The following is a 27,533-nucleotide window of genomic DNA, read 5'->3' as shown; positions in this document are numbered from 1 at the left end:
ATAGATCCACGACACTCTGCCTTGAACACTCTCACTTGACATAACCTAGGTCTTATTGTAGAAAGAAATTGAATATTTTCAATTTTTATCCTCATCGCCAATCTGAGGTGTTCCGATGGTAGATAAATAAATATATTATTCATCCGGTGATAGCTTTTTTATTATTATAAAACATCCGTGTACATCAACTACGATATGTATGTTTCTCCGTATACTACTCAATTAAGACTGACTGCTAATACGATTGATTTTGTACAAGTCATATGTCATGACGTCATACCACATCGACGGTAAACGTGGTGTAGGAAGGACAAAGAAGTCATGGCTGAGAAATATAAGAGACTGGACTCACACCGACGGAAACAACCTTTTGTACCAAGCCCTGGTCAGAGATGCATATGCCATGTTGACCGCCAACCTCACATAAGAAAGGCACTTGGGAGGAGGAGAATACATCTTCTCCTTTATTCAACCACAGAAGAAAACATCTAATGGATTCAAATCTGGTGACCTAGGAGGCTTCAGAATGGGGAGGAGGTGAAATTCCAACATTGTAATTTGACGAGAAATTGAAGGTTAAATATTAATCAATTTTTTATTGTAAACTATCAAATTTATTATTTTCACTGAAGAAAGAGGATCTCTCCGGAACGTCTAATCAAATATTTTCATACGAAACAAACAGAAAGCTGATTACTTCGGTGAATCCAAAACCAAGTGTCAATACTCACCATAAAAAGAAGTGAAGAATATAACCAGCATCGAACATATAATCGCTAAACTATGTCTGTATTTGTGCAAAAAAGCCATTATTGGAGCTTGTTTTGCCAGACATGCTTCACCCATACTAAAACCTGATTTGACTTTAACTAGAACCTAAAATATGATAGTGATTAGGTATATTTTTCTATTCGGATGATACTATTGTATACTTACAGGAAAAGTCTGGTTTGTCAATCTAGATACGATTATAATACTCATTGCATCTGATACATCAGCAAGTCTCCAATGGTAATCCAGAACTTGTATATCATGAATAACTCTATACCCATCTGTTTTACCATTACTTACGTACAATATACTTGAGTCGGAAGGAAAGACCTGAAATAAATTTCATTTTTTTTATTCATTGAATTAGTATTGTGAGAATATATTAAGGTTTTCTGGAATCATCATTTCCCACTGCAATATTCATTAGATGCTAACACTATATTATCTATTTTTTTATGTGTTATATTGTCCAACCTGTATATGTTATATTCATAGGATATGTATTATGTTGTATCAACACATTTTTATGTTATGTTATGAAATAAATCATAATCAATTAAAATCTCGTATGAGTCGTATGGATATGGCATATCCGAAAGTTATCACAGTGGTGACGAGGATGGGATAAAATTATTATAAGAAATTGAATCTGAAGTAAACTAAATTCAAGGTTTCAGAGAAGAACTGGAATACGTACATAACTCGTATCCAAGAGTATTTCAAGGCGAATAAAACGGAAGCGGAACTTAAAACACCAATTCTCATCACTGTCATGAGGGATGAAGCTTTCAACATTACTGACCGAACTTTGCGCTCCAGAGTCGCCAGAAAATAAGAACTTCGAAGATTTAGTGGAAATGATGCACGAACATTTGGAACCAAAACCATCTGAAATTGCAAAAATATACAAATTTAGACAAAGGAAGCAACAAATGCAGCAGTCAATTCAAGACTACAAAATTTTGTAATTTCGTAATTTCTCTGGAAACTAACCTAAGGGATCAGTTAGTCTTCGGTCGACAGCGACCTGTCACGGAAACTACTCTCACATACAAATCAACCATGAATATAGTCGTCAACATGGAAACTGCAGAAAAATTCGGGATTGATAGAGGGAAATGCTTTGAATAAAATGGACAAAAGTCTCCAGGGTCTGAGTCATCTTTATCAGAAGCACCAATTTTGTTCTTTATAACGAGGATCACATCAAAAATCAAGCAGTTGCAGCCATTGTGGAAAAGCCAACCACCTGTCCGGAAAGTGCTATTTTGAAGATGCGCAGTGTCTTAAGTGCGGCAAATCAAGTCATGTGACTAACTTTTAAATTGAAGACGTTGATATTTCTCGAATCATGATTGACGAGGATTCTTCTGAATGTTTATTTGATATGAATGATAAATTTAGTAATCCTTTTAAATTAAATGTATTGATAAATTCTGGAATTATACAAATAGAAATTGATACCGGATCAGCTATTTCCGAAACATGTTATGTATCTAATTTTCATGAGTAAGGTATACTTACCTTACTCATGCCAAATATTGCCATGCTAACACAAATTATTTTTTATAAAACTCAAATTAGGTCATATTGGTCTGAAATTTCATTTGAGAAATGATGAATATATCCATATTCTGAAACATAACCAGAAATAAGGTTACCGGAAGAAAATGGCGTTTTGGTTTTATTTGGAAGTTGCAAACTCACAATATTTGGAACCTTTAATCTAAATATTGCCACAGTACTGGCAATAAAAGGAACATGTATTTAAAAACAAAAGCAAGTAATAAAATTGGAAAATTAAAATTTAACTCTCAACATTTTACTATTCATTTAGAACAATTCGGACATGTAAATGCAATTGCCAATGCTTCTTCACTTCATTACGAAATATTGAAAGAAACCAGTTTCAATACAAAGTTGAGAGTCATATTCGACGGCAATCAAAGATCTAGCGGATGGTCGGTGAACGATCTACAGTATGTCGGTCCAAAGGTTCAAAATAACATCTTTGATATCTTGTGGAGGTTTAGAATATATTCGTTCGTAGTTTCAGTCAATATTTCTATGATGTACCGTCAAATTCTGATTCGACCAGAGCATAGATCATTACAGCAAATTTTATTATGTTAGATAGTTTATTGGGCTTTCCATCATCTATGGATGATGGAAATAGCCCAATAAAATATACTATCCTCAATATTCATACAAAAATCAGCAAATTTCATGGCGTGAAAAACCTTAGATATATTTTCTGTATACCAACTAAATGCAGTGACATATGGGACACGAGAAATGTATCCATAAATTGGCACAAGATTGTTTCCTCAGAATTTTTAGTTACCATCAATTCATTCAGGATTTTCGGTAGACCAGTGATGCTTAGCTGTCCAATTCCGTTCTCATTCAAATTTATTTCTGACGGCGCCCATACTCCAGGTAAAAACGGTACTTTCAGTTTGTGTGAGACAATATCTGGATCATCCAAACTCATGGCAAATATATAAACGGCTGTTTCCAAGACACTAGCTTCTGATTGATTTTTTCCCAAACTCATCACCTCACAAGCATATTGTCCTGCAAATAAATTCATTGATTGAGATATTATTCGAAGAAGAAAATTACTTATTAGAGGTAGTAAAAGCAAATTACAGATATTTGGAAAAATGTTTCTCTATTCTACTGAAACCATCTCGAAAAAATTTTTGAATTAATATTGAAATATGTGCTTTGTTTTTCGAATATTTTGTTTTGCAGTATTCAGTCAATTATTTTGTTATCCATATTTTCTTCTATAGTTTCTCCGAAAGATTTTCAATATTTTGTATTATAGCTATTTCTCTCTGCATAAAAAACTCGAAAATCCAATAGATTGTGGGTGACACATTAGTTTTTAGCAAGAAAACATCTTTCAAAAAACATTTTCTCGTCAAGAACCATCAGAATGAAAATAGGATATTGTACAAAAAATGGTGAACTTTTCTCACGACTTTTCCTACATCTTGCACAGTATACTATTTCGTACAACTGCACAAATTGAAACAATACAAGTTATGTACCTGACTCAATTCAAAATGTGCTTCGTTGACAGTTGAAGCATTTTTTGCGTTTCCATAGAAACGGCTCTTCAAAAGCCCAAGTTCTTTGATCTATCAAGCGTGGTGTGGACAAAGTGCCACAAGGATTAATATTTCTTTCAGTATGGGCAATACATGTGATATACAGTAAGCTATAGGAAATAAGTATATTGAGCAATAAGTGAGGAAATTTCCGTATTCGTAACCGAATTCATAATAAAAATTCTGAATCTCTGCTTGGCATGGTCATACAGGGTGATCAATAAACATTTTCAATATTTTTAGTTCAATAACTCTTTAACTAATCGACCGAATAATTTCAAATTTTGAAGTTTTGTCACCCTTTGTACAGTCAAGCCACGGTGTATAGAAATTATACCGTGGTCAAACATGACTATTAGATGCGGCGCCACTGTGTGCAACATGGCAGCCTGGCAAACCCCCCACCCTGTCTCAACAATGACACCCTTAGTAGCAGAGACTGAGAGAGTCCTTCGTTCTCTTTGGTCCCAACCATAGACAAATAAAGAGAAGACTGACGACTGCGAAGAGTCGTTTGAAATGTTGATGCTAGCGACCCGAGGGACAGGGTTAGGAACTAATGTATCGCTATTTCACACAAAAACATATTTCATCCTTATCTACTGTAAATGATGAAATGTTTTCGGCGTAAATTCCAACCTCTCTTTTGTGTTTCAGTTCTCTCCTGATTCTTATTTTCTCGCAGGTTCAAGTTTGTTAATAATAATAACAATCTTTATTTCAGAAGGTTCTCATTTACAAAAAAAGAACAAATGAAACATGTCAAAAACTCTTTACATAAAAAATTCCTAAATTTTAGAGGGTTCCAGTTGAATTAAATGATCATGTAGGTATGTATTTTTCGTATTTTTTGAAATTTTCCTCCGTTTGAATATTTGCTGGCAACGCATTGAAGAATCTTAGGCATATATCTTCTAGTTTTTTCGTATGTATGATAATTATAAATATAAAGCACCTTTTGTAATAACTGATCAGCATTTTATCATATCATATCATGTTGCATCCCAAATTGTCAGGGGTTCAACCACGAACAAGTACTGTTTCAGACCTCCAACTAGAATTTTTGAATGGGATAAACCAATTGAAACTGTTCTATCCAGCAAATATTAATATGAGTATGAGTAAAATAAGTGGGGACCATATCAGTGAGGACAATTTTTTCAAAACACCTAAATCAAGACTTTTACCTTCATCCCTGCCAGATTTTCCAAATTATGCACTGCTTTAAGATCAGAATAATTTAATTAATTGTGTGCCGAGTACTAGTTTAACAGATTCAAGTTCAGATAGGATCAGAAATAACCAACCGAATACTGATACTGTTTTCCTTTTTGTGAAGAAAAGACCAGGCATTTTAAATCAAATTAATATCAAGAAAAAGAGTCATTTAACAAAGAGACATTTTTTTTATTAGTACCTAAATGTCTAAGGGAGCAGTTGTGACGATTTAAGAAAACGGAGCTATATTTTCACTTCATATTGTTCTATTGCTATCACCTTATATACTTTCAATAAAAGTCTCTTCAGGATCACCATCAATTTTTCACTTTGTTCCAGGTTTCAAAAGGCTTACGTTGGAGTTCTGCCAAAGAATTGAAGATTTCATTCAATCCTTCGATTTCCTGGATATTTGTCAGTAATCACAAAAATAATTATTTTATTGTCAATCTTCAAATGAAATGTTTCCTTCTTTAATATTTAAGTGGTACAATACGATATATATAATTTGATTCAATTATTTCATTAATTTCTGTTCACAAATATCAATTTGTATAATTATGTGCAATAAAAAGTATGGTAAAATTCGTTGAGTATTATCACTTGTAAAAATTAAGTTGGATGCAAAACCTCACTGAAATATTGAAAAAACTGTAATTGATATTACAGTTTTTTCACAATTTTCGGTGCAGGTTTTCATTCAAATTGTGAGTTCTTTCGAATTATGAAATAATAAGGCGCCAAATGCGCAGAATCAACATCGTTAGTTCCAATCCCTGCCCATAAGGCCGCCACAATCACGCTTATTTATTTTACCGCCGAGTCGTCACTCTTTTCCTCCTTTCTCTATGGTCCCAACCGTCAACTGATCAACACGTCTCGTAAGTAACCACGCGCAGCCCACCGCAGTTGTAAACCTTGTAACCAAGCAAAATATACACGTAAACCCGATACAGTCTATTTCTCGTTCCCGAAAGGGTGGTCCTTCATGCACGCATATTCAAGGTCCAATCGAGCCACATATAAAAAAGAACCAGTATCTCGCCACGTGCATTTCTAGTTTTCTCGTATTTCAAGTATTTTCGCGACCCAAAAAGTGCAAAACAGTTCGGCATATTCGTCGTCAAGATTGCAGCTGTGGCGTAATAAGGCAGAAGAAGGAGAAATTCAATTGCAGAGAAGACAGTTTGGTGCCAGCAACCGACAAGGAATTCCACGAACCAATCCTGAAGTCAAGAAGGGTAAAAGTGAGTCACCAGGTAAACATCTTTCTCTCATTATTGTGTACACTTCTCAATTTTTCACGATGGAAGCAATAAGCAATAAGAAATTAAAGAACTAAAACAGACTCGCGGTAAACTTAGAGCTCAACTTACACGTTTTCAGACATATTTAAAATCCGGGGTAGACACCATAGAAATAGAGGTCAGATTGAAAAAGATTAAATCGTGTTTTGATGAATTCGAGATTGTCCAATCACGACTTGAAATGTTGGATTCGCAAGAAGAAGGACAACGGGAGGAATTAGAAACGAACTTTTTCAAAACTATAGCACTCGCAAAAGGCATTCTCGCAACGGATACAAGTAGTCACTCGCAGAGCATTTCCGAAAGTAGTAATCCTAGTAGTCAATTAAAACTGCCGACCATAAACTTACCTCATTTTTCGGGCAACTACGAAGAGTGGATAAACTTTCACGACACGTTTTCACATTTGTTACATAACAATAGCAATTTGTCTAGCATTCAAAAATTCTATTATCTGAAATCTTGTTTAGAACACGATGCATCTCGATTAATTCACTCATTAGAGGTCTCGGATAATAATTACTCTGTTGCATGGGATTGTTTGGTCAATAGGTATCAGAATGAAAGAATCATAGTAAACAGCCATGTTAGAGCGATATTCGATCTTCCTTCGATGGCAAAGGAATCTGCAAGTTCATTAAGGAGTCTCACAGATAATTTGCAAAATCATATTGGAGCGCTACAAAATCTCAAATTGCCAACGGATTCTTGGGACATTCTTCTAATTCATATAATTATATCAAAACTAGATCACGTCACCAGCAAAGAATGGGAAATCTCATCAGACAACGAAAAACTACCTACATATAAACAATTGATAGATTTTTTAAGCAAAAAATGTATAACTTTAGAAACCATAGCCGAAAATAACAAAAAACATCTAAATTTTGAACATAAATTCGCGAAGAATCAGAGTCAAAGACAACATTCACAAATGCAAACGTCCAGATATAAAGCTCACGATTATGCGTTAACTGTAACTGGTCAAAGAGAAATGCATCCACATGTCCTTTCTGCAATAAGGTACATCATTTTATTTATAACTGTACCGATTTCATTAAACTAACTCTACAAGAAAAATATGATGAGGTGAGAAGATTGCGTTTATGCGGTAATTGTTTAAGACCTGGACATTTCAAGTGGAATTGTCGATCTGGAAAATGTAAAAAATGCCACTTGAATCACAACACATTACTGCACAACGCGAATAATAATCAATCAAATATAGGCACCGATCGAGTAGAAACACCGCCGACTCAGACAGTGGCTTCAAGCCAATATTCGAGTAATTATCCGGTTTCCCAGAATAATAATCAAATGGTTCTTTTGTCAACTGCCCAGATACTAATATCTGATATACAAGGCAGAACTCACGTGTGTAAGGCTTTATTGGATTCCGGCAGTCAAAGTAATTTAATAACACGAGATTTATGCAAAAAACTGAAACTTCCTCTAGAAAGAAGCAAGATAGCACTTGCCGGCATAAATCCAAAATCAATCACGATCTCGGAAAAGGTAAACGCAAAAATTAACTCGCGAACATCTACATTTGAGGCAAATATTACATTATTAGTTTTACCGTCAATAGTAGAGAAAATTCCGAATACGCAGTTCTGTACACGTCTATTTAGGTTACCAGCCGACAAAAAATTGGCTGATCCGAAATTCAATAAACCCGAGAAAATAGACATTTTATTAGGCGCGAACATATTCTACGATTTATTAGGTCCCAATAAATTAAAATTAGGAACGGGATTACCAATCCTACAAGAATCAACATTAGGATGGTTGGTGACGGGTTCAATAAGTTTGAGTAGTCCACACAACAATATTTTCTCTTGTAATTTCTCGCACGATATAACAAACAGAATGTTGGATGAATCATTGACAAAATTCTGGAAAACCGAAGAAGTTCCTAGTAAGATAAGACACACACAAACTGAAGAATATTGTGAAAATTTCTTTGAAAAATGTACACTTCGAACAAATTATGGTAAATTTATGGTCAGAGTGCCCTTTTCAAGGCAAATTTCCGACTTCGGCGATTCTTACTCAACCGCGATAAAGATTGTTAACATTTTAGTTCAGAGCAACATAGTGAGCGGTGTTTCTCCATCTTTCCCTGTGTGTTCTGTATTTCCTGGTTGGAGAGTGTGGTAAAATATACTTGCTGACGGTTTTTGAAGTTACCTACTTCATTAACTAAGTTAATTTTTGGATTGAAATAATTCGTAAGTTTTCATTCGCTGCATTAGCGTTCACCTTATCTAGATTTTTTTCTCTCCTTTTTTCTGCTCGATTGTTGTTTTTCCTACTTGTTGACAACGTGTACAAGTACGACGTTGGAATTTGGTTGGTATGAGTATCAACAGCCCCGGGGTTTCACCCCGGGAGTTTGTTCTTTTATCTCCTAGATCTCAACGTGCTATCGAAAAAATTCTAATAAATTCACTGAATAATAAATTGGACTTCACGTTGATTAAAGATGAAATAAAGGCAATCATAAATAGGGCTTCTTCTGAGAACGACTCATTGTTGATTGAGGAGTGCACCAATTTTATGAAAGTGGTACAAGAAAAATTTGAGGTTAGTTACTATGAGAAATTTGTTCAAAACAACTATAAGACTACGGATAAAGGTCCATTCCTTGTCCTGGTAGAAAGACAAAAACATTGGGAATCTCAACCCTATTAGTCTAGGAAAGTTGTTATACTCATCCCCTACTAGAGATTTCAAAATATCGAACATATGCCGAAAAGGGTTAAAAAGGGTTGGAGTTTATTTCGACTCTGCTGATAATGCTAATAATTTTAAGAATGATAATGGTTTAGATAAAAATAAATATTTAGTATATATTCCATCGAGAATGATATCGACTATGGGTGTTGTTAGGGATGTTGGGTTGGACATTGATGAGGATGACCTAATAGAATACGGTAAGGGATTGAATCCTCCTTGTAAGGTTAGTAAGATGCGTAGATTGAACAGACGGGTAAAAATTAATGATGTAGTTTCATATGTTCCCACTACAACATGTGTTGTAACGTTTGAGGGCAATTCCCTCCCGAAGGAACTAATCCTCTTCAATACCAGGTCTCCAGTTGCTATGTACATACAACCAGTAATTCAATGCATGAAATGTTTAAGGTATGGACACGTTAAAGCTCTTTGTAGGGGTAATTTCAGGTGACACAAGTGTGGGGAATCACATTCCAATGGAATGGCATGCGATGGCCCTGCCAATCGTCTTTATTGCTCAGAACCTCACTTTGCAAATGATAGATCTTTTAAAGAATATACCCGTCAGAAAAGAATCAGAGAATGTATGGCTATATATAATATGTCATTTTTTGAAGCGGATAAAAGTTCTAAAAATCCGGCGGCACCAACTCCCACTGACTTCCCAGTTCTTAGAGGAGCTTCTACTGACGCCAAGTCACCTGTCCCACTCAATAATAGTACTCAAAGATCCTTTTCATCGGTGTTAGGTAAAAATTTTTCATCTTCCAGAACGTTCACCCCTTCTAAGTCTTCGAAACCTGATATTCAGAAGAGGAAGGTTCCTGTCCGCCCAGGATATGACTTTGAGGCTCATAAAGAGTGTTTATTCAACTATAAACCTTCTTTTAATATGGGTTCTGCTTCTTCTTCCCAAGTATTCTCACAACCCTCTCAAACATCTTTGGAGGATCTATCGCCCCCAAAAAAATTAGTCACATCGGCCGAAATTCACCACAGCGCAAATAGTCCATTTACACCACTTAGTCTAAAAGTTACACATGCGAATCAAGGTAGAACGGAAGGGGAATCTATGGAGGAGGACGGTTGTGTACTTTCTTCCTCTGATTTCTAATTGCTCATTTTCTTTTATTTTTATCTATGAGTGAGTAAACATTAGTCATCTCACTATTGTTCAATGGAACATAAGATCTGTTAAGTCTAACTTTGGTAATTTGCAGGTTATCATTAGAGAAACGGACCCTGATATTATTGCATTATCTGAGACCTTCCTTCGATTCGAACAAAGGTTTCATATTCCTGGTTACAGGATTGTTCGCGAAGAAAGGACCGATGGTTATGGAGGCATAGCCATTGCTATCAAATCCTACATTCCAACTGAAGCTTTGTCCATTAACTCGTCCCTTCTTCCTGATCGTTGCCAAACCTTGGGAATTACTGTTGGGGGTAAGATATCTATAATTCTTAGTTATTTTCCGCCGGATGTTGCTATTCAGGGTTCCCTATGGGATTGTTTTTTGCCGTTTTTGGATGGGCGGACACTCTGGTTGGGTGATTTCAATGCGCAGCATACAATGTGGGGCTCTCAGGCATCCAACTTGAGAGGTATCACTTTTAGTAATTTTTTGTGTGAGAATGATTTGGTTATTTTAAATACATCTAGCCCCACTAGACTCACGGGTCCCAATCAAAATCGCAGTGCCCCGGACCTTTCTATTGCGTCACCTGGTATTGCTGTGAGATGCTCCTGGGAAGTTCATTCTGATCCAGGATTTAGTGATCACTTTCCTATTGTGGTTAAGATTAATGATAATAGGCTTAATTTTCCCAAACCTTATGTTTTTTCTTCTCATAGGTTCAATCTGAAAAAGGCCGATTGGACCAGATATCAGACAAATCTCCTTGTACAGTCTAGGAGAAGGGAAATTTCTACAGCAAGTGACTTAATTGAGGCAATGGTGGAGGGAGCTGAGAATGCAATTCCCCAAACAGCTAAAGCGGATTCAGGCAGGTTCAGAGTTCATTGGTGGAACAAGGAAATTGCCGAGGTTGTAAAATTGAGGAGGGAGGCTGTTAAAAGGTACATTAGGTACCCTACAATGGAGAATTGGATCGAGGCTAATCGCCTCAGGGCTGTTGCTAGGAACATGATTAGAAGAACAAGAAAGGATTCCTTCAGAACTTTCTGCCAGAATCTGAGTTTTTCTAACACACAGAACTCGTGGAGATTTATCGAGAAGATCTCCGGCAGAGCTCAAACTTCTAAGACACCTCCTATTCCAGATGAATTGTCCCTTAATATAATTGGCAGTTTTCAGCAGCTTCCATGCTGCCTCGATCTGTCAACTTGCGTTCCAACGGTGGAGTTTTCGTTGGGTGAGTTAGAACTAGTTTTGGGATCTCTCAAAAATTCAGCTCCAGGTCTTGATGGTTTGGGTTACCCCCTATATAGAAATCTCCCACCTTCATTTAAAGACAAACTTTTGGATATCCTTAATAATGTTCTAAAGACTGGGTGTATACCTGGGGAGTTCACTAAGTGCAGAATTATACCCTTTCTTAAGCAAAATAAACCTACTGATCTTGCGTCTAGTTATCGCCCCATATCACTGGCCCCTTGTATAACAAAAATCCTTGAAAGATTGATCAAGAACAGAATTGAACCGCTCATTGAAAATAAGTTGGGTAATAAAATGATGTTTGGCTTCCGGAAGGGCAGATCGGTGTATGATGCCATCACGGCTTTCACGTCCATAGTGTATGGGGCGTTTCATAAAAAAAAAATGGTGATGGCTGTGTTTCTTGATGTAAGGGCTGCCTATGATCATGTCAGGCTTGATATTCTCAAACAAGATATGGCATCTTGCTCTTTCCCCCCTCAGATAATTAAAGTTATCTGCGAACTTTTCTCGAGGAGAGAACTTTTTATTTCTAGTTCTATTTCAGGTAAACTGCTGGGCCCGCACAGGCCTTGTGGAGGTCTCCCGCAAGGATCGGTCCTTAGTCCCATTTTGTTTAACGTTTATGTTCTGCTCCCAGGATATCTTTTCCCAGTTAATGTTGTTTGTATCCAATTTGCCGATGATATCGTCATTTTAATTATAGGTGTGAATGTGGAATTGATGAGGGTATCACTTAATACTGCTTTGACTAACTTGTCACAATGGCTTAATGAGAGAAATCTCCATATTTCCCCAGAAAAATCTACGGCTATGATTCTGGCCAAATCTAGAGTACCTGAGTTCCCGGAACCCTTAATGCTGAACGATGTGGTGATTCCTTGGAGATGTAATGTGAGGTATTTGGGCGTTATCATCGATTCGAAACTGAAATGGAAGCCTCAGATTGAGTCTGCCTGCGCAAAGGCGATGAAGGCGCTTAATGTAATCAAATTTGTTACAGGAATTTATTGGGGTTCACACACTAGCGTACTGTTGCTCCTCTATAAGGCTATTGTCCGTCCACATTTGGATTACGCGTCCTTGGTTTATGGAAGGTGTGCAAAGGCAACTCTTGCAAAACTTGACAGGGTACAATATACGTCGCTGAGGCTTGTTCTGGGAGTGATGCGTTCAACCCCTACCAATGTTCTCCTTTTTAGAAAGTGGAGAGTTACCCCTCCAGGCGAGGAGGAAATGGCTAGCTTATAAATTCATTTCAAAAGCTATGCGTATTGTTGACCATCCAACAATATCACTGATGTAGGATATAGAATCATGGAACAACTTATGGTTTAGTGGAACAATACCACCATATATTGAGGCATTCCTAAGTTTGGCTGCTTGTAGAGACCTTATCTGGCAGGGACCTTGTCTACCGTTTTTTAGGTTGACCGTTCCTGTTAGAACTAACCCCATTCCAGTTTTTACATCGGGCCTTCCTAAGGCCTCTCTGGATAATGACGCCCTTTTTCAGGAGTTGGTTCACTCAAAATTCCCTGATTATAGCTGCATTTTCACAGATGCTTCGAAAACTAGGGAGAATCCTTCAGTGGGGTACGGTGTATTTTGCCCTATTGAATTAGTTGGAAAGTTGCCTAATCATTGGTCTATTTACCTAGCCGAAGTTTATGCTATTAGTGAAGCGCTTAATTTTATAATACCAAACAAAATCAAGAGATCGCTCCTTATTTCTGACTCCAAGAGTGCCTTAGATTTTATTAAATTTAAAAGATTTGATTCAGGTGTTGACATCATCACTGTGAAAATGTTGGAGAAATTTCTTGTGGCAAGGAACCTAGGACTGAGAATCGCCTGCATTTGGGTGCCCAGTCATTCGCACATTCGCGGGAATGATACGGCTGACGAATTGGCAAATGAGGGAAGGATGTTATTGAGGCACGTAGGATTGAGAGCAGGTCCGAAGCAACTCTGGCCTGCATATAAGTTAGAAATTAAGAAACAATGGGTATTGGAGTTTCGTAGGGTGAGTGAGGACAAGGGAAGAGTTTATGCGCAGGGTATTAATTTTGCTCCTTATGTGGCTCGTAGTTGGTTTAGAGGGGTGGACCGTCCCAGAAAGTTCATTTCAACCTTTTGTAGACTGAGGTCGGGACACTGCACTGTCCCAAGTCATTTATATAGACTGGGAATACTGGATTCCCCATTATGTGGCTGCGGTGAAGACTTTGACTTTTTTCATATGTTTTTTTCATGCGAGAATAATTTGATGAAATCCTGTCAGCTTTACGAGGGTCTTTCTCAGATGAAATTTGCCTTGCCCATTAATATTTTTGAGGTTATATTCTCTGTTAACTTGGCCGCGTATGATATTGTTTTTTCTTTTTTGACTTCTTGCGGAATAAAAGTTTGAGATGAAGGTTGGATGCTAATGCATTTTTTTTTTTTTGTGCTTTGGTAGACAGTAGCTTGCTTTGATTGATTTTGGAGCAATAGTCAGCATGTATATGTCCCAATGTTTTTTCTTTCCCCTGTGTTTTTGATCCTGCACTGCTGTTGCTTTATTTGCCTGATGCGATTAACTTTGTTATTTAATAATGACTAAACTAATATGTGGGATGATATAGGTACATCCTAGACTCCACAGTCCCGGGAATCATCCCACTTAATGAAGAGGTCACTGTAGCTGAATTCAAATACACTGATTTTGGGTACATAGCTTTATTGCTGAGCCCATTTCCCACAGTGGTGACTGGCAAGGGAACTGATTGTGGCCCGCTGTTGAAATTTGTTGAAGAGAAGAAGAAGAAGAACCGCGATAAAACGCCTGCATTCTCTTGAACGTAGATTTAAACGAGATAAAGAACTAAAAACGGAGTATTCTGATTTCATGAAAGAGTATGAAACGTTGAATCATATGAAGGTAATCGAAAATTATGACAGTAGAACGGAACAAAATTCCTTCATATTACCACATCACGCGGTTATTAAAAAGGAAAGTACCACGACACGTTGCCGAGTAGTGTTTGACGGATCCGCGAAAACAAACACAGGTATTTCGCTCAATGATGTTTTGCTCGTAGGCCCAAACATTCAAGATGATCTATTTTCCATTATAACGCGGTTCAGACTTCATAGATTTGTTCTGAGAGCCGATATAAAAATGATGTTCAGACAAATTCTAATGCATCCAGAAGACAGAAAATACCAACGTATAATTTGGCGATATGACGAATCTGAGACAGTACGTCTCTTCGAATTAAGCACAATAACATACGGAACAGCGTCTGTAAGTTATCTGGCCACAAAGGTGCTACAGAAACTAGCCGCCGAATTCGCGGACAGGTATCCACGCACCTGCCAAATCATACTTAACTCCTTTTATATGGATGATTTTCTAGCAGGCTTTGATACAATCGAGGAAGCCTTAACTGTTTATGAAGAAATCACGTTAATATTAAATAGCGCCAAACTTCCGCTGAGAAAATGGTGCTCCAATGAAGGTACAATTTTAGACTTCATACTGGGTGACAAAACGAATGCGGACAAACTAATTCAATTCCACAATGACAAGGAGTCGAAAACATTGGGAATTTCATGGAACCCAACAAGAGACTCTTTCGGTTATTTGGTCGACCTAAGTTCCGAGAATCGACTGATGACGAAGCGATCAATTCTAGAGACAATTTCCAGAATTTTTGACCCACTAGGTCTAGTCGGACCAGCTACGATACAGGCAAAATTGTTCATGCGACAATTATGGCAAAGACAAATCACGTGGGATGAACCCTTACCTGCGAACATGAACCAAGAATGGTCAGCCTTTCTTAAGGGGATTACCTCAATAAACGATATCAATATCGAAAGGCAAGCGCGGTGCAACAACGCAATATCGGCAGAATTACACGGTTTCAGCGATGCGTAGGAAAAGGCATATGGCGCATGTATTTATTTAGTTTCTGAAAACGATAGGAGTGAAATCGCATCAAAATTGCTATATGTTAAATCGAAGGTAGTTCCCCAAGGCAAACACACTTTACCGAGACTAGAGCTACTAGCGGCTACTCTACTGGCAGACCTTATGAAAGTCATTAAGAGTACTTTAGATATCGATATATGATCCACGTTTTATTACTCCGATTCAACGATAGTACTCGCATGGTTAAGAATGGACCCAGGAAAACTAAAAACCTTCGTTGCCAATCGTGTTTCAAAAATAACAGAAATCTCACCCGCGGAGCAATGGAGACACGTCCGATCAAAGGATAAGTCTGCGGACGTAATCTCAAGAGGAATACAACCTCATGAACTAAAGGATCTAAAAATATGGTGGATCGGACCAGAGTTTCTAACTCAGCCACAAAACATTGAGTACAATTCGAATGACACGCGTGAACCAAACGAAATTCCCGAAATTAAAGTCGTGACAATTACCATGAAGATTATCGATTGTATTATTTTCGATAGGTTTTCAACCCTCGCGAAATTACAGCGTGTTATACTGCCTCCGATTCAAGGAAATAGCCTTACATAAGAAGAAGGTAAGACCCAATTTAACGATTAGTGAGTTAGAACACTCTCTGAGAGTCATAATAAAACTTGCGCAAGCTGCCGATTTTCAACAAGAAATTCACTTGCTCAAGTTAGCTCGACCGGTGCATTCCAGCAGCAGACTAATCAGTCTCAACCCTTTTTTAGACGCCCATCATATACTCAGAGTCGGAGGTAGATTGAGTCATTCTGACATACCATTCTCACAAAGGCACCCGATAATCTTGCCAAAGCAACACCAGTTAACTAAATTAATTGTAAAATCTGAGCATATAAAGCATTTACATGCAGGAGTCCAAAACTTACTGTCGCTGATTAGATTAAATTATTGGCCAATCGATGGAAAGAATTTGGTAAAAAGAGTAGTAAGGGAATGTATTAAATGCTTCAGAGCTAATCCAAAAACCACGAGATTTCTAATGGGTGAATTACCTAGCGCTAGGGTCACACCCAGCAGACCATTCTCGCACTGCGGAGTTGATTATGCAGGCCCAATAATAATTAAAGAAGGAACACTTCGCAGAACCAAATTCGTGAAGGCATACATATGCATTTTTGTATGCTTCTCAACACGTGCTATTCACATCGAACTCGTGAAAGATTTATCCACCGAGAGTTTCCTCAACGCGTTGAATAGATTTATAGCAAGAAGAGGAAAACCATCAAAAATATATTCGGATAACGGCTCCAATTTTGAGGGAGCCCGTAATTATTTTCTAGAATTGCATGTTTGTTAACGAAGAAGGTCCACAATAAAAAATTAATTAACTTCCTTACGCCACACTCGATTGAGTGGTCGTTTATACCTACGAAATCCCCACATATGGGAGGTATTTGGGAGGCAGCCGTAAAATCGACAAAGTACCATTTAAAACGAATTTTAGGCATCGCTTCAATAACGTATGAGGAAATGTACACAATTTTGACGCAGATTGAGTCGTGCCTCAACTCGAGACCACCTTCCCCCCTGTCGTCCGACCCAGACGACTACCTACCTCTAACCCAAGCGCATTTTTTAATTGGCGACTCTTTAGCCGCTCCTCCACAGAAAGATGTCCGAGACATCAATCTAAATAAATTGTCTCGTTACCAACGTACTCAGCAGCTTACGCAGCATTTTTGGTCACGATGGTCCAAGGAATACTTGACACAGCTGCAACAGAGGCATAAGTGGAGGACACCAGATGCTACACCCAAGATAGGCGACTTAGTCGTTCTGAAGGAGGACAACATTCCACCACCTCGCTGGCTCATGGGACGTATAGTCGACATCCACCCAGGAGCTGATAAGGTGCCCCGTGTTGTGTCCGTAAGACTATCCAATGGTAGTGTGTTCAAACGTTCCACGAACAAGGTGTGTGCGCTCCCGACAGACAAAAATGACTAGTTGTATTCATGAAGTGTGAACTCTCGAAAACATTTGTACATATCTTCTAATCAATAATTATTATTGAGTGATTTCAATTGTATATTAAGTTCATGTAATGTTTCTCTAGATTTAATATTTGAAAGCGATTCTTTCAAGGTGGGCGGCCTATGTACAGTCAAGCCACGGTGTATAGAAATTATACCGTGGTCAAACATGACTATTAGATGCGGCGCCACTGTGCACAACATGGCAGCCTGGCAAACCCCCCACCCTGTCTCAACAATGACACCCTTAGTAGCAGAGACTGAGAGAGTCCTTCGTTCGTTCTCTTTGGTCTCAACCGTCAACTGATCAACACGTCTCGTAAGTAACCACGCGCAGCCCACCACAGTTGTAAACCTTGTAACCAAGCAAAATATACACGTAAACCCGATACAGTCTATTTCTCGTTCCCGAAAGGGTGGTCCTTCATCCACGCAATATTCACCCTTTACTATCGCCTTCATTCAATATTTCTGAAATCGAGAAAATCAGATCAGGACTATGGAAATTTTCGTCTTTTCGTATTGTTGCGAATATTGGATCACACTGCACATGAACATTATGTTTTTTTTCTGTTTTCGTAACCACAAAGAAAAATAAAAATTCTAAATCTCTGCTTGGCACGGTCATACAGGGTGATCAATAAACATTTCCCTATGGTGAAATATTTTTATTTCAATAACTCTTCAAATAATCCACCGAATATTTTCAATACTTGAAGTTTTGTCACCCTTTATTATCGCCTTCCTTCAAAATTTCTTAAATCGAGTAAATCAGATCCGAACTAAGAAAAATTTCAGACTTTTTCTATTGTTGTGAATATTGGATCACACTACGTGAACATTAAGATTTTTTCCGTATTCGTAACCACACAGAATTCATAATAAAAATTCTAAATCTCTGCTTGGCACGGTCATACAGGGTGATCAATAAACATTTTCAATATTTGTAGTTCAATAACTTTTCAACTAATGCACCGAATATTTCCAATATTTGAAGTTTTTTCACCCTTTACCATCGCCTTCCTTCAATATTTCTGAAATCGAATAAATTTGATCCGAAATAGGAAACCTGTGGACTCTCTCTATTTTCGTGAATATTGGATCACCCTATACGTCAATATTATGTTTTTTTCGTTTTCGTAACCAAAAATAATGGATACATAATCAAAATTTCAAAACTCTGCCTTGGCACCGTCATACAGGGTGAAACAATTTCCTCGTGAAAGAAATTTCATAGGTAAAGAAATCTCGAATTTATAGGTATAATTATTTCGAAAATTGCAATTTTTTCACACTTTACAATGCCTTCCTTCAATATTTCTGAATAAATCAATTCTGGACTGGGAAAATTTTAGACTTTTTTATTTTCATGAATATTGGACGTGATCAATTGAATTTTTTTTCGTTTTCGCAACTACAAAGAATTAATTCTTCATAAAATTCTAAATCTTCTGCTTAGCATCGACATAGAGGATGATTTAGATACTTGCACATGTTCAGAAATTCATTCTAGATTCAATTCGTTTAAAACAACGTTGTCATATATCATCATTCCACAAATAACCAGAAACATTCCCGAAATCTCATTCGACACTAAATCTATAAAAATACCGTCAAACATAACATTAGCAGATTCTCATTTCAACATTAGTAGCCCTTTATATTTACTCATAGTTAATGAACTCTTTTACGCTCTATTGTGTAGGGGGCAGGTAAAATTGGGAGCTAATCTACCTGTACTGCAGAAAACATGTTTCGGTTGGGTTATTTCGGGGCCTTTATATCTCGATAAATAATTTCAAAATTCTCTTTGTAATATGAGACGTGTATCTTCTAAGAATCTTAATGATCAAATTGAAAGATTTTGAAAAATCGAGGAATTCTCAATTGAAACATTATTTTCGCCAGAAGAATCGTTCTGTAAAGAACACTTTGAAAATAATGCTTCACGAGATAATTCAGGTAAATTCATAGTAAGTATTCCCATGAAAGAACCGATTTCAAAATTAGGTGATTCACTAAGGGCAGCTGAGAAAAGATTTTATTATTAGAAAATAAATTGGCAAAAAATAACGATCTAAAAAACCAATAAACGAAGTTCATGGATGAATATATCAAACTCAATCACATGACAAAATTAGATAGTATTTCTGAGGATGGATTTTATTTTCCGCAGCAAAAACAATTAAATCACTATAAATCATAACAAAATAGAAAATAATTAAAAAATAAACTTTTTCAATATGGAGAAAACTCCAAACTTTGCTTGATTTCACAATTTTACATCCAGGATCTGAGACACATGAGCAATTTTATAGATTTGTCGCCTAACCTATTGCGGGTTTTTGTAACTGTAAGAGCAGCTCTGGAAAATTGTCTTTCAACAGGAGCTGAAGATGCTGGCGTTGATAAAAAATCTTTGTCTGGCTAAAGTTGAAGATATTTCTGAAACTACCTATATCTACCAATAGATTTCATAGAAATGTGAGAGAACTACTAATGAAGTCACACTGGCGAATGCTTCAGTCTCTCGGCGCTCGGAGAAACCCCTTATTGACTATATTAGCCGTCGGTCCTACAATTCCTACAATACATGACGACTTGATATCCGTGATAGAGCGTTTCCGTATTCATAATATTGTTCTCACAGGAGACATCGAAAAAATGTATCGACAGGCCTTAGTTAAAAAAGAAAAGAGAAAATATCAGAGAATTCTATGGTGTTCTGATCCCACTCAAGTGCTTTCGGCATACGAACTAAATAGCGCCACTTACGGCAGTTCATCTTTCTATGCATTTGTGCATTGCACGAGGTTGCAAATCATATCAAAGATGAAGATCCCATAATAAGCTTTATAATAAAACGTGATTACTATGTGGAGGACCTAATTACCGGCGGTAAAACTGTGAAGGAAGTCTTAGATTTGAAAAACAAAATCTCTAATACTCTTATTGATTATGGATTTCCACTGAGAAAATGAGTATCTAATAATGATCAAATAGGTCATAAATCAGGGTCTGTTCACGACGATCACATAAACCTTGGAAATAGCGAACACTCGAAAACGTTAGGTCTCTTTTGGAACCCAAGTTCAGACGCATTAGAATATCTAGTCAAATTCGATAAATAATAATAATAATAATAGAAATTTATTCTCAAAAACACATCAAATATGTATAGAGAACACGTCAAAAACAAAAGAAAATTTTTTTTCACTAGAATATTACAACATTAACAAATGAAGCAATGAACGTTTAGATCATGTTGCAAGGAATTCTTGAACAGTATAGGGTTCAATATCTATAAGCAACCTGTTAAGTTTTGATCAAGGTTCATAGAACTGAGCGCCGCCATTGTCCAAAGATTCACCCCTGAAGTTAGTTATAGATAATTCCGCGCACTTTATGAGTGCGCTGCGCGTAGTCGTCCCTTTAATGACGGCTGGCTATAATGATATTTTAACTATGTCCGTTTTATCTGTAGCACTTCTATGTTCTTAACATTTTTCTATGGTTCGACAAAAAGGTCGAGGTGGGGTAACAGATCGAATAGAGAGTTCAAGACAGTTCAGTAATATTAAACACACAGTCTAGTAAGTACAAGTCAAGTACAGTATAGTATAGTTCGTCGTTGCTCTCTCCCCTTGAGACACAGTGTTCAGCTTGCACATTTCAAGTTAGTTAAATATTGGCCTTGTCACCACGTGGTTAAAAAAGACCCTACAGTCGGTCATCTTCGTTAGTACCCAAGTCGGTAAATTGTTATTGGATAAGTGCGTGGAACTGATTCATAGTTTTCGATAACTAGTTAAGCGAATCTTGTAAAGTGTACATTGTGTAATTGTATATATAAACCTACTCCAATAAATAGTGTGGAAAATCTCATGGTCCTTCGAACTTCATAACCCAGTACTTTACAGTCCAATTTATGTATGGATGTTCTACATCTAATAGTTACACAACCTATTCAATTTGGATTTAAAGATGTGAAATATATCAATTGCTTGTAGTTCTCTAGGTATTTTATTGAAAAATGTGATGCACATGTATTCAACATTCCTTTCAGTGAGTGTAAGAGAGTGCGTGGGATAAAATAATGGAAGTCTACGTCTGGTATTATTTGTATTTTCGTGTTGTTTGAAATATTCATGTCTTTTTTGGTGGAAAAATAAAAGGCATCTAAAGATGTAAAGGCCTGCTAAAGTTAAGAAGTTATTCTTCCTGAACAAACCTCTGCATGATTGTCTATATGGTAATCCAAAAATGATTCTTATAGCGGACTTTTGCATTACAAATATCCGCTCAATACCAGAACAATCTCCCCAAGCAATTATTCCATAATTCAAATGTGATTGAAAGTTGGCGAAATAAAGAACTTTCATCACACTTGTTGAGATAACACCCGAAATGAATATATGACCGATGTTAATTTTTGTTTGAGGCTTGTTAGAAGATGTTCGCCCCAGTTCAGAAAACTATCCAAAGTAATTCCGAGATATTTTGTGCTAGCCGATATCTGAATGTTGTGACCTAGTAAATGCAATGAAGTTGGGTCATTAGGCTTTTTGGAAGCTGAAAAAATCAAGCACTCGGTTTTGGTTGCGTTAATTTTCAGACCATTTTTTCGGCACCACTCGGATACCGTCATTGCTGCAGACTTTGCAGATGAAATTGCAGAGTTAATATTTTCTTCGGAAGCAATGATGTTCGTGTCATCTGCGTACATGATAACCAATACACCATCCTGTAACACAAGTGGAAGGTCATTTATATATATATATATATATATATATATATATATATATATATATATATATATATATATATATATATATATATATATATATATATATATATATATATATATATATATATATATATATATATATATATATATATATATATATATATATATATATATATATATATATATATATATATATATATATATATATATATATATCAAGAAAAGGAGCGGCCCGAGAATATTACCCTGTACCACCCCGTTGCGCAATAATGCGTCATATGATATGTATTTATTTCCGTTGATTTCAATTAACACTCTCTGGACCCGATCTCTCGAAATTACAGATAATCTCAAGTTGTTTATCTCTTATTCCGTAAGCATGTAATTTTTTCAAGAGTAAATCATGATCAACAGTATCGAATGACTTCGAGAGATCCAAAAAAACACCTACAGGAACGTCACCATTCTCCAGTGATTTAATTACAGACCGTGTCAACTCGAATATAGCGGTTTCGGTATTTCTACTTTTAGAATAACCATGTTGGTGGTTACATAAAATTTGATGTTTCTGAAAAAATTTGAGCAAACGAATCCCCAGTACCTTCTCGAAATCTTTGAAAATTATATTAATAAACTGATTGGCCGATAATTATCCAAATCGTTTGTATTACCTTTTTTTAGAGAGGTTTAACTATAGCTATTTCAAGGCTTCTAGGGAAGATTCCATCTCTAAAGCAATTATAGATAATGCGAGCTAGTGGCTTCGCAATGAAATGAATCTTCTTTTTATGACTGACATCGGAATATCATCATAACCACTCGACCATGTATTTTTGAGAGATTTCACAACATTAACTATCTCTTTGTCATCTGTCAAATATGTAAAATGACTTCGGATACGTACTGATTTTCTGACTGAATCTATTACTTGGGGTAGCATTTTGATTACAGGAACCAACGTTGGAAAAATGCCTGTTGAAAGAATTCACGAGAATTTGTGGATCAATATTATCATTGTTGTATTTCGATTTCTCGTTACTATTTCCCGTGAAACGATCGACTAGTTGCCAGACTGTTCTAGATTTATTATCAGAGTTCATAATTTTATCGCGGACATATTTTTGCTTGGCACTTCGAAGTTCTCTCTCGTATTTTATTTTTTCCTTTTTGTATTCCCTTAGATATTCTGGTCTACATCTAGATATGGTGTACAGTACGTCTAATCTTTTCTTCGCGATATTAACTAGTGGGTAATCTTTATTCACATCTGAAACCTTAGATTTATTAACTGTTCTCATCACCAGCGGAAAAGATCGATCAAAAACACGCTTATAACGAGTAAAGAAACTATCCCAGAGTATTTCCAAATCACCTGCATTTGCGTTCAAAATATCGTCCCAGTTTTCTTTCGATAGTTCATTTGAAAACTGATCAATTTTGGTGTCATTTATAAGGCGAACCTGTCTCCGTGTAATATTTGATTGTTCTCTCACAGGAAAAGAGAATTTTTTAGCTGTATAATCCGATAAGTTTGAGGAAATAACACTAGCATTACCTTGTTCTAAGTTGGTAATTATATTATCAATACAAGTGGACGAAGTCGGTGTTATACGTGTGGGTTCCCGAATCATGAATTTTCCGCCGTAACTCTCCACCAGCGAGACAAACCGTAGTGTATCAGAATTTAATAAAAATAAATTTATATTGAAATCTCCGGTTATGATGAAATTTGTCTTTTTATTCAGAATACTTCCAAGTAATTCATTCATTTTATCTAAGGAAACGTCAATATTTGCATGTGGCCCAGTACAGGGACGATAAACACAAACAACGAGCACATTACGATGTTCTGTTTTTACTTCAACCGCTGAGCATTCGAAAACATGAGAAACACTCATTCTTGCCAGATCTAAACGTTCCTTGCAATTAATATTTTGTTTACAGTAAATTGCGGAACCGCCGTAAAGCGACGATTCCCTACAAAATTTGGAAATTAAGTTATAGCTCTGCATTTTATACATTTCTATTTCTTCGGATTTTTTCCAGTGCTCTGTTACGGTAACAATATTGGCGTTATTATTATGTGCAAACAATTCAAGTCCATTAAGGCTGTTGCCTATGGATTGGATATTCTGATGGATCACTACATATTCTTTCAAGAGTTTCTTCTTTTTCTTGATAGGTGTAATAAAAATTGTTAATTCTACTACCTTCAGGCCAAATGTCCGGGTTCTTCAATGAATCAAATTCATCAACGGGGACGCCTATTTTAAAAGAGGAATATTCATCCGGTCTCCTTGAATCCAATTTCTTACACTTGACATCGGTAAAACCATTCGTCAACAAATGTTTGAATTGAAAAGTGCGTGCCTATCTACAAAAAATCACTTTTGGAATATTGAACTTCAAATACTGTCATTTGTGCCATCCACAGATTATATTTAATTACATGCATTGTCATGTATTTCTTTTTCATATTAATTCAATTGAATATCTCAAATGTGCTTTTCTGCAGATACGACCTTTTCAATTGAAACGGCAGTTTATTTTTCATGGTCTATTTTATGTGCTTTCAACAATTGAACATTTGCTCTCATACCACATATTATAAAATAATATCAATCTAAATAATCGAATTGATTGGAAATACAAAGATATAATATTATAATATCCTTTATTTGATCAAATATCAACAGATGTAGATCACGTCAATACATATGAACACTATAATGAAACAAAATCCTTCTTCGTAAAAATTCTCTATAAAATAAAGGTAATCAAAAAAATGATTTTTTCATGTGCAATGAATTTATTCAAATCTGAAATATTCAGCCTCTCAAATTTGTCAATGAAATCCCGGTCACAACAATTTTTTTTCACTTAATAGAGTACCAAATGTGAGATAATGGTATATTTTCAACTGAAGTTTGAACACCATCTGTTTTACCCTTCGCATATTCCATGATTCTTTGTATTTATTTTCAGCCGACTGCCACCAAAGAAGTTTTATGATTTTATTATGTTTAAGTAGGTTCCTTCTTCCAGATTCACGTGGAAGGTAAAACCCCAATGAACAAATGAATTGATTCATCGGAGCATTCTAGAGTCTAGACATTCCCAACCATCTCGGTTATAATTTTTAAAACTACTAAAATCTACCAAATGATTTCTTCCTACTAAAAATTTCATGAAAATGCGAAAAATCTACTGAAAAAGTAGATTTCTATTAAATCTGAGTTTCATTATATTTTCATTTTATCATAAACATTAATCCCAGAGGCTTTAGAGCCTGTACGCGATATTATTGTAAGGTGAAATTTGATTTCAGGGTTATACTGATATTCAGTATAACCCATCTGATTTATAGGTACTTATATAATATACAGGGTGATTACTTACTAGGGGAGGAAACTTCATAACCACCACCATAGAAATTGTCAGGTGAATAAAACGAAAAAATGCAAATTGAAGTTTTCATTGTTATGAAGATATGAATTTAAATATTTTTTTCCGAAATGTAAACAATTGTTTATATGATTTCGACTAATAATTTGATTTTGACGAAAACAGTCAAAAATTTTTTGATTGTTGTGAAATCCTGCCTTGAAAAAAGGATTATGCGCGGGAGAAATATATGTCGGATTGAAATTTTCTTTATAAAATAAAAAGTTATAGTCACGTCAGTGATGTTCTCATTTTTCTTCGAAATAATTCGAATTTATCAGATGTTCCTGAAAAAATTGGGTTTAGAGAAATTTTTCAATCATTATATTGAAACCATGGATATAGTACTTGATGATGTACAAAACAATATTGAAAATTTTTGAATGTTTCCATTAGCCTTCAATAAGACTAAATTTTCAAAATTATTGTCACTCAAGGCATGACGTCTTGGTGCATTTACAATGGAAGCAAATGAAAACATTCTCTCTACTGGTGCACTCGATGGAAGAGGAGTGTTATATTTCAGAAATAATTTTTTAATTGATGGAAATTCTTCCAATACAGCCAAATCTGTTCTTGGATCTTCCAAATATCGCAAGATTTCTAAACTAGACACAGGAGTGTATGGTTAACCTGTAATTATTGCCAAAAAGTATATATAGGGCAAACAGGCAGATTTTTTGGAATCAGAATTAATGAACATCTGAGAAGTTTCCTCAACAGTAAGAATAATTCTACATATCCCAATCACTTGTTAGAATTAGGACATACGTTTAACCATAATTTCCAAATTCTACAAATTGAGATTAAAAATTATGGTTCAACCTTCCTAGAAATGTTAGAAATAAACCGATACAAATAAGTTGGAATTATGTTGAACGATCCAATTGACATTAACAACTTGCCTCTTTTGAATACCCTTCTGCAACCATTCATTGCGGGAATTCCCAAGATCCATTGTCAATACCTTGTACCTACCTAACTACCCTATATTTATCTATAAAGAGTGATTCACCGCGAAGACCTATTAATTGTTATGGAGAACTAATCATAATTTTGTGCTAAAAATTTGCACATTAGGGTTTGAAAGAATGATCTTTCTCCCTAAAATACTTTCAGATCTCTTCAACTTATGGTTATAACGCAATTTCAGCATTACGCCACGCCTTGGGAAAAAACTCAACGGTTCACAGTGCCGTATCTAGAGCGTGGCAAAGGTGGCACTAGCCACGGGCGTAAGGCCCACAGGGGAGCCCAAAAATATCAAAAGAAAAAAATATTGAAGCTCCAGGCGGAATAATTCCAAAGATCACAACTCGTTTATGTATACGCCCAGCAACGAATAATGCCGAGGAATCTGGAAACATTCAAAATATTGCTAGCCTTCAAAAGAATTTGTGTACTAAGCCTAAAATGATCTCGGGATCAAGAAAACTCTAGTTTAAGGGTGTTCAATACCTTGTTCATACCACTGCTATTTCAGTGCTAATTTCAGTGCATTCCAATTCCAAAGTACAGGTCGGATTCATTTCATTTTTTGAGTGCACAATGACGTGATAGTGAACTTGAAGGTCTCGTCTCGATTTTCAAAAAAAAATCGATAGTATTCCGAAAATTGAACTTTGAAATTAAACACTTTCTTTTAATGACTATTCAGCTTTAGATAGACTTCTCATTTCAAGTAACTCATCCACAAATGTTCAGTGATATTATGAGTTTTGAATTGGTGCAAGCATTTTTTTAAAATTGCTTGATTTGCTCTAATTGTAGATGTTTTTCAAATAGAATCATGCTTTTTGGAACGCCTCCCAAAGGTTTACGCCTT

At 36.1% G+C, this 27,533-nt stretch overlaps 1 protein-coding gene and 1 long non-coding RNA gene across 3 annotated transcripts in view; one reads left to right on the top strand and one right to left on the bottom strand.

Annotated features, from left to right (window-relative positions):
* The window catches only part of LOC123676965 (nuclear pore membrane glycoprotein 210), a 252,898-nt gene that overhangs the window by 72,805 nt on the left and 152,560 nt on the right, over positions 1–27,533 (bottom strand). The window contains exons 13-15 of one of the 2 annotated variants that reach the window (XM_045613319.1): positions 3,116–3,348; positions 937–1,101; positions 732–876 (exon numbers count right to left, since the gene is read on the bottom strand). In XM_045613319.1, the coding sequence (XP_045469275.1) occupies positions 732–876; positions 937–1,101; positions 3,116–3,348 (543 nt within the window). Of the gene's footprint in view, positions 1–731; positions 877–936; positions 1,102–1,468; positions 1,660–3,115; positions 3,349–27,533 lie in introns of those variants that run through there. The other variant, XM_045613328.1, reaches the window with a different exon arrangement.
* Positions 4,639–5,687, top strand: LOC123676995. Its single transcript, XR_006747029.1, has 2 exons — positions 4,639–4,815; positions 5,448–5,687. It is a non-coding gene; the product is annotated as an uncharacterized LOC123676995 (long non-coding RNA).

Source organism: Harmonia axyridis, chromosome 1, assembly GCF_914767665.1.
Source record: "Harmonia axyridis chromosome 1, icHarAxyr1.1, whole genome shotgun sequence".
Taxonomy (NCBI): Eukaryota; Metazoa; Arthropoda; class Insecta; order Coleoptera; family Coccinellidae; genus Harmonia; species Harmonia axyridis.
The sequence above is the reverse complement of the archived record's forward strand: the minus strand, read 5'-3'. Positions and strand labels throughout refer to the sequence as shown.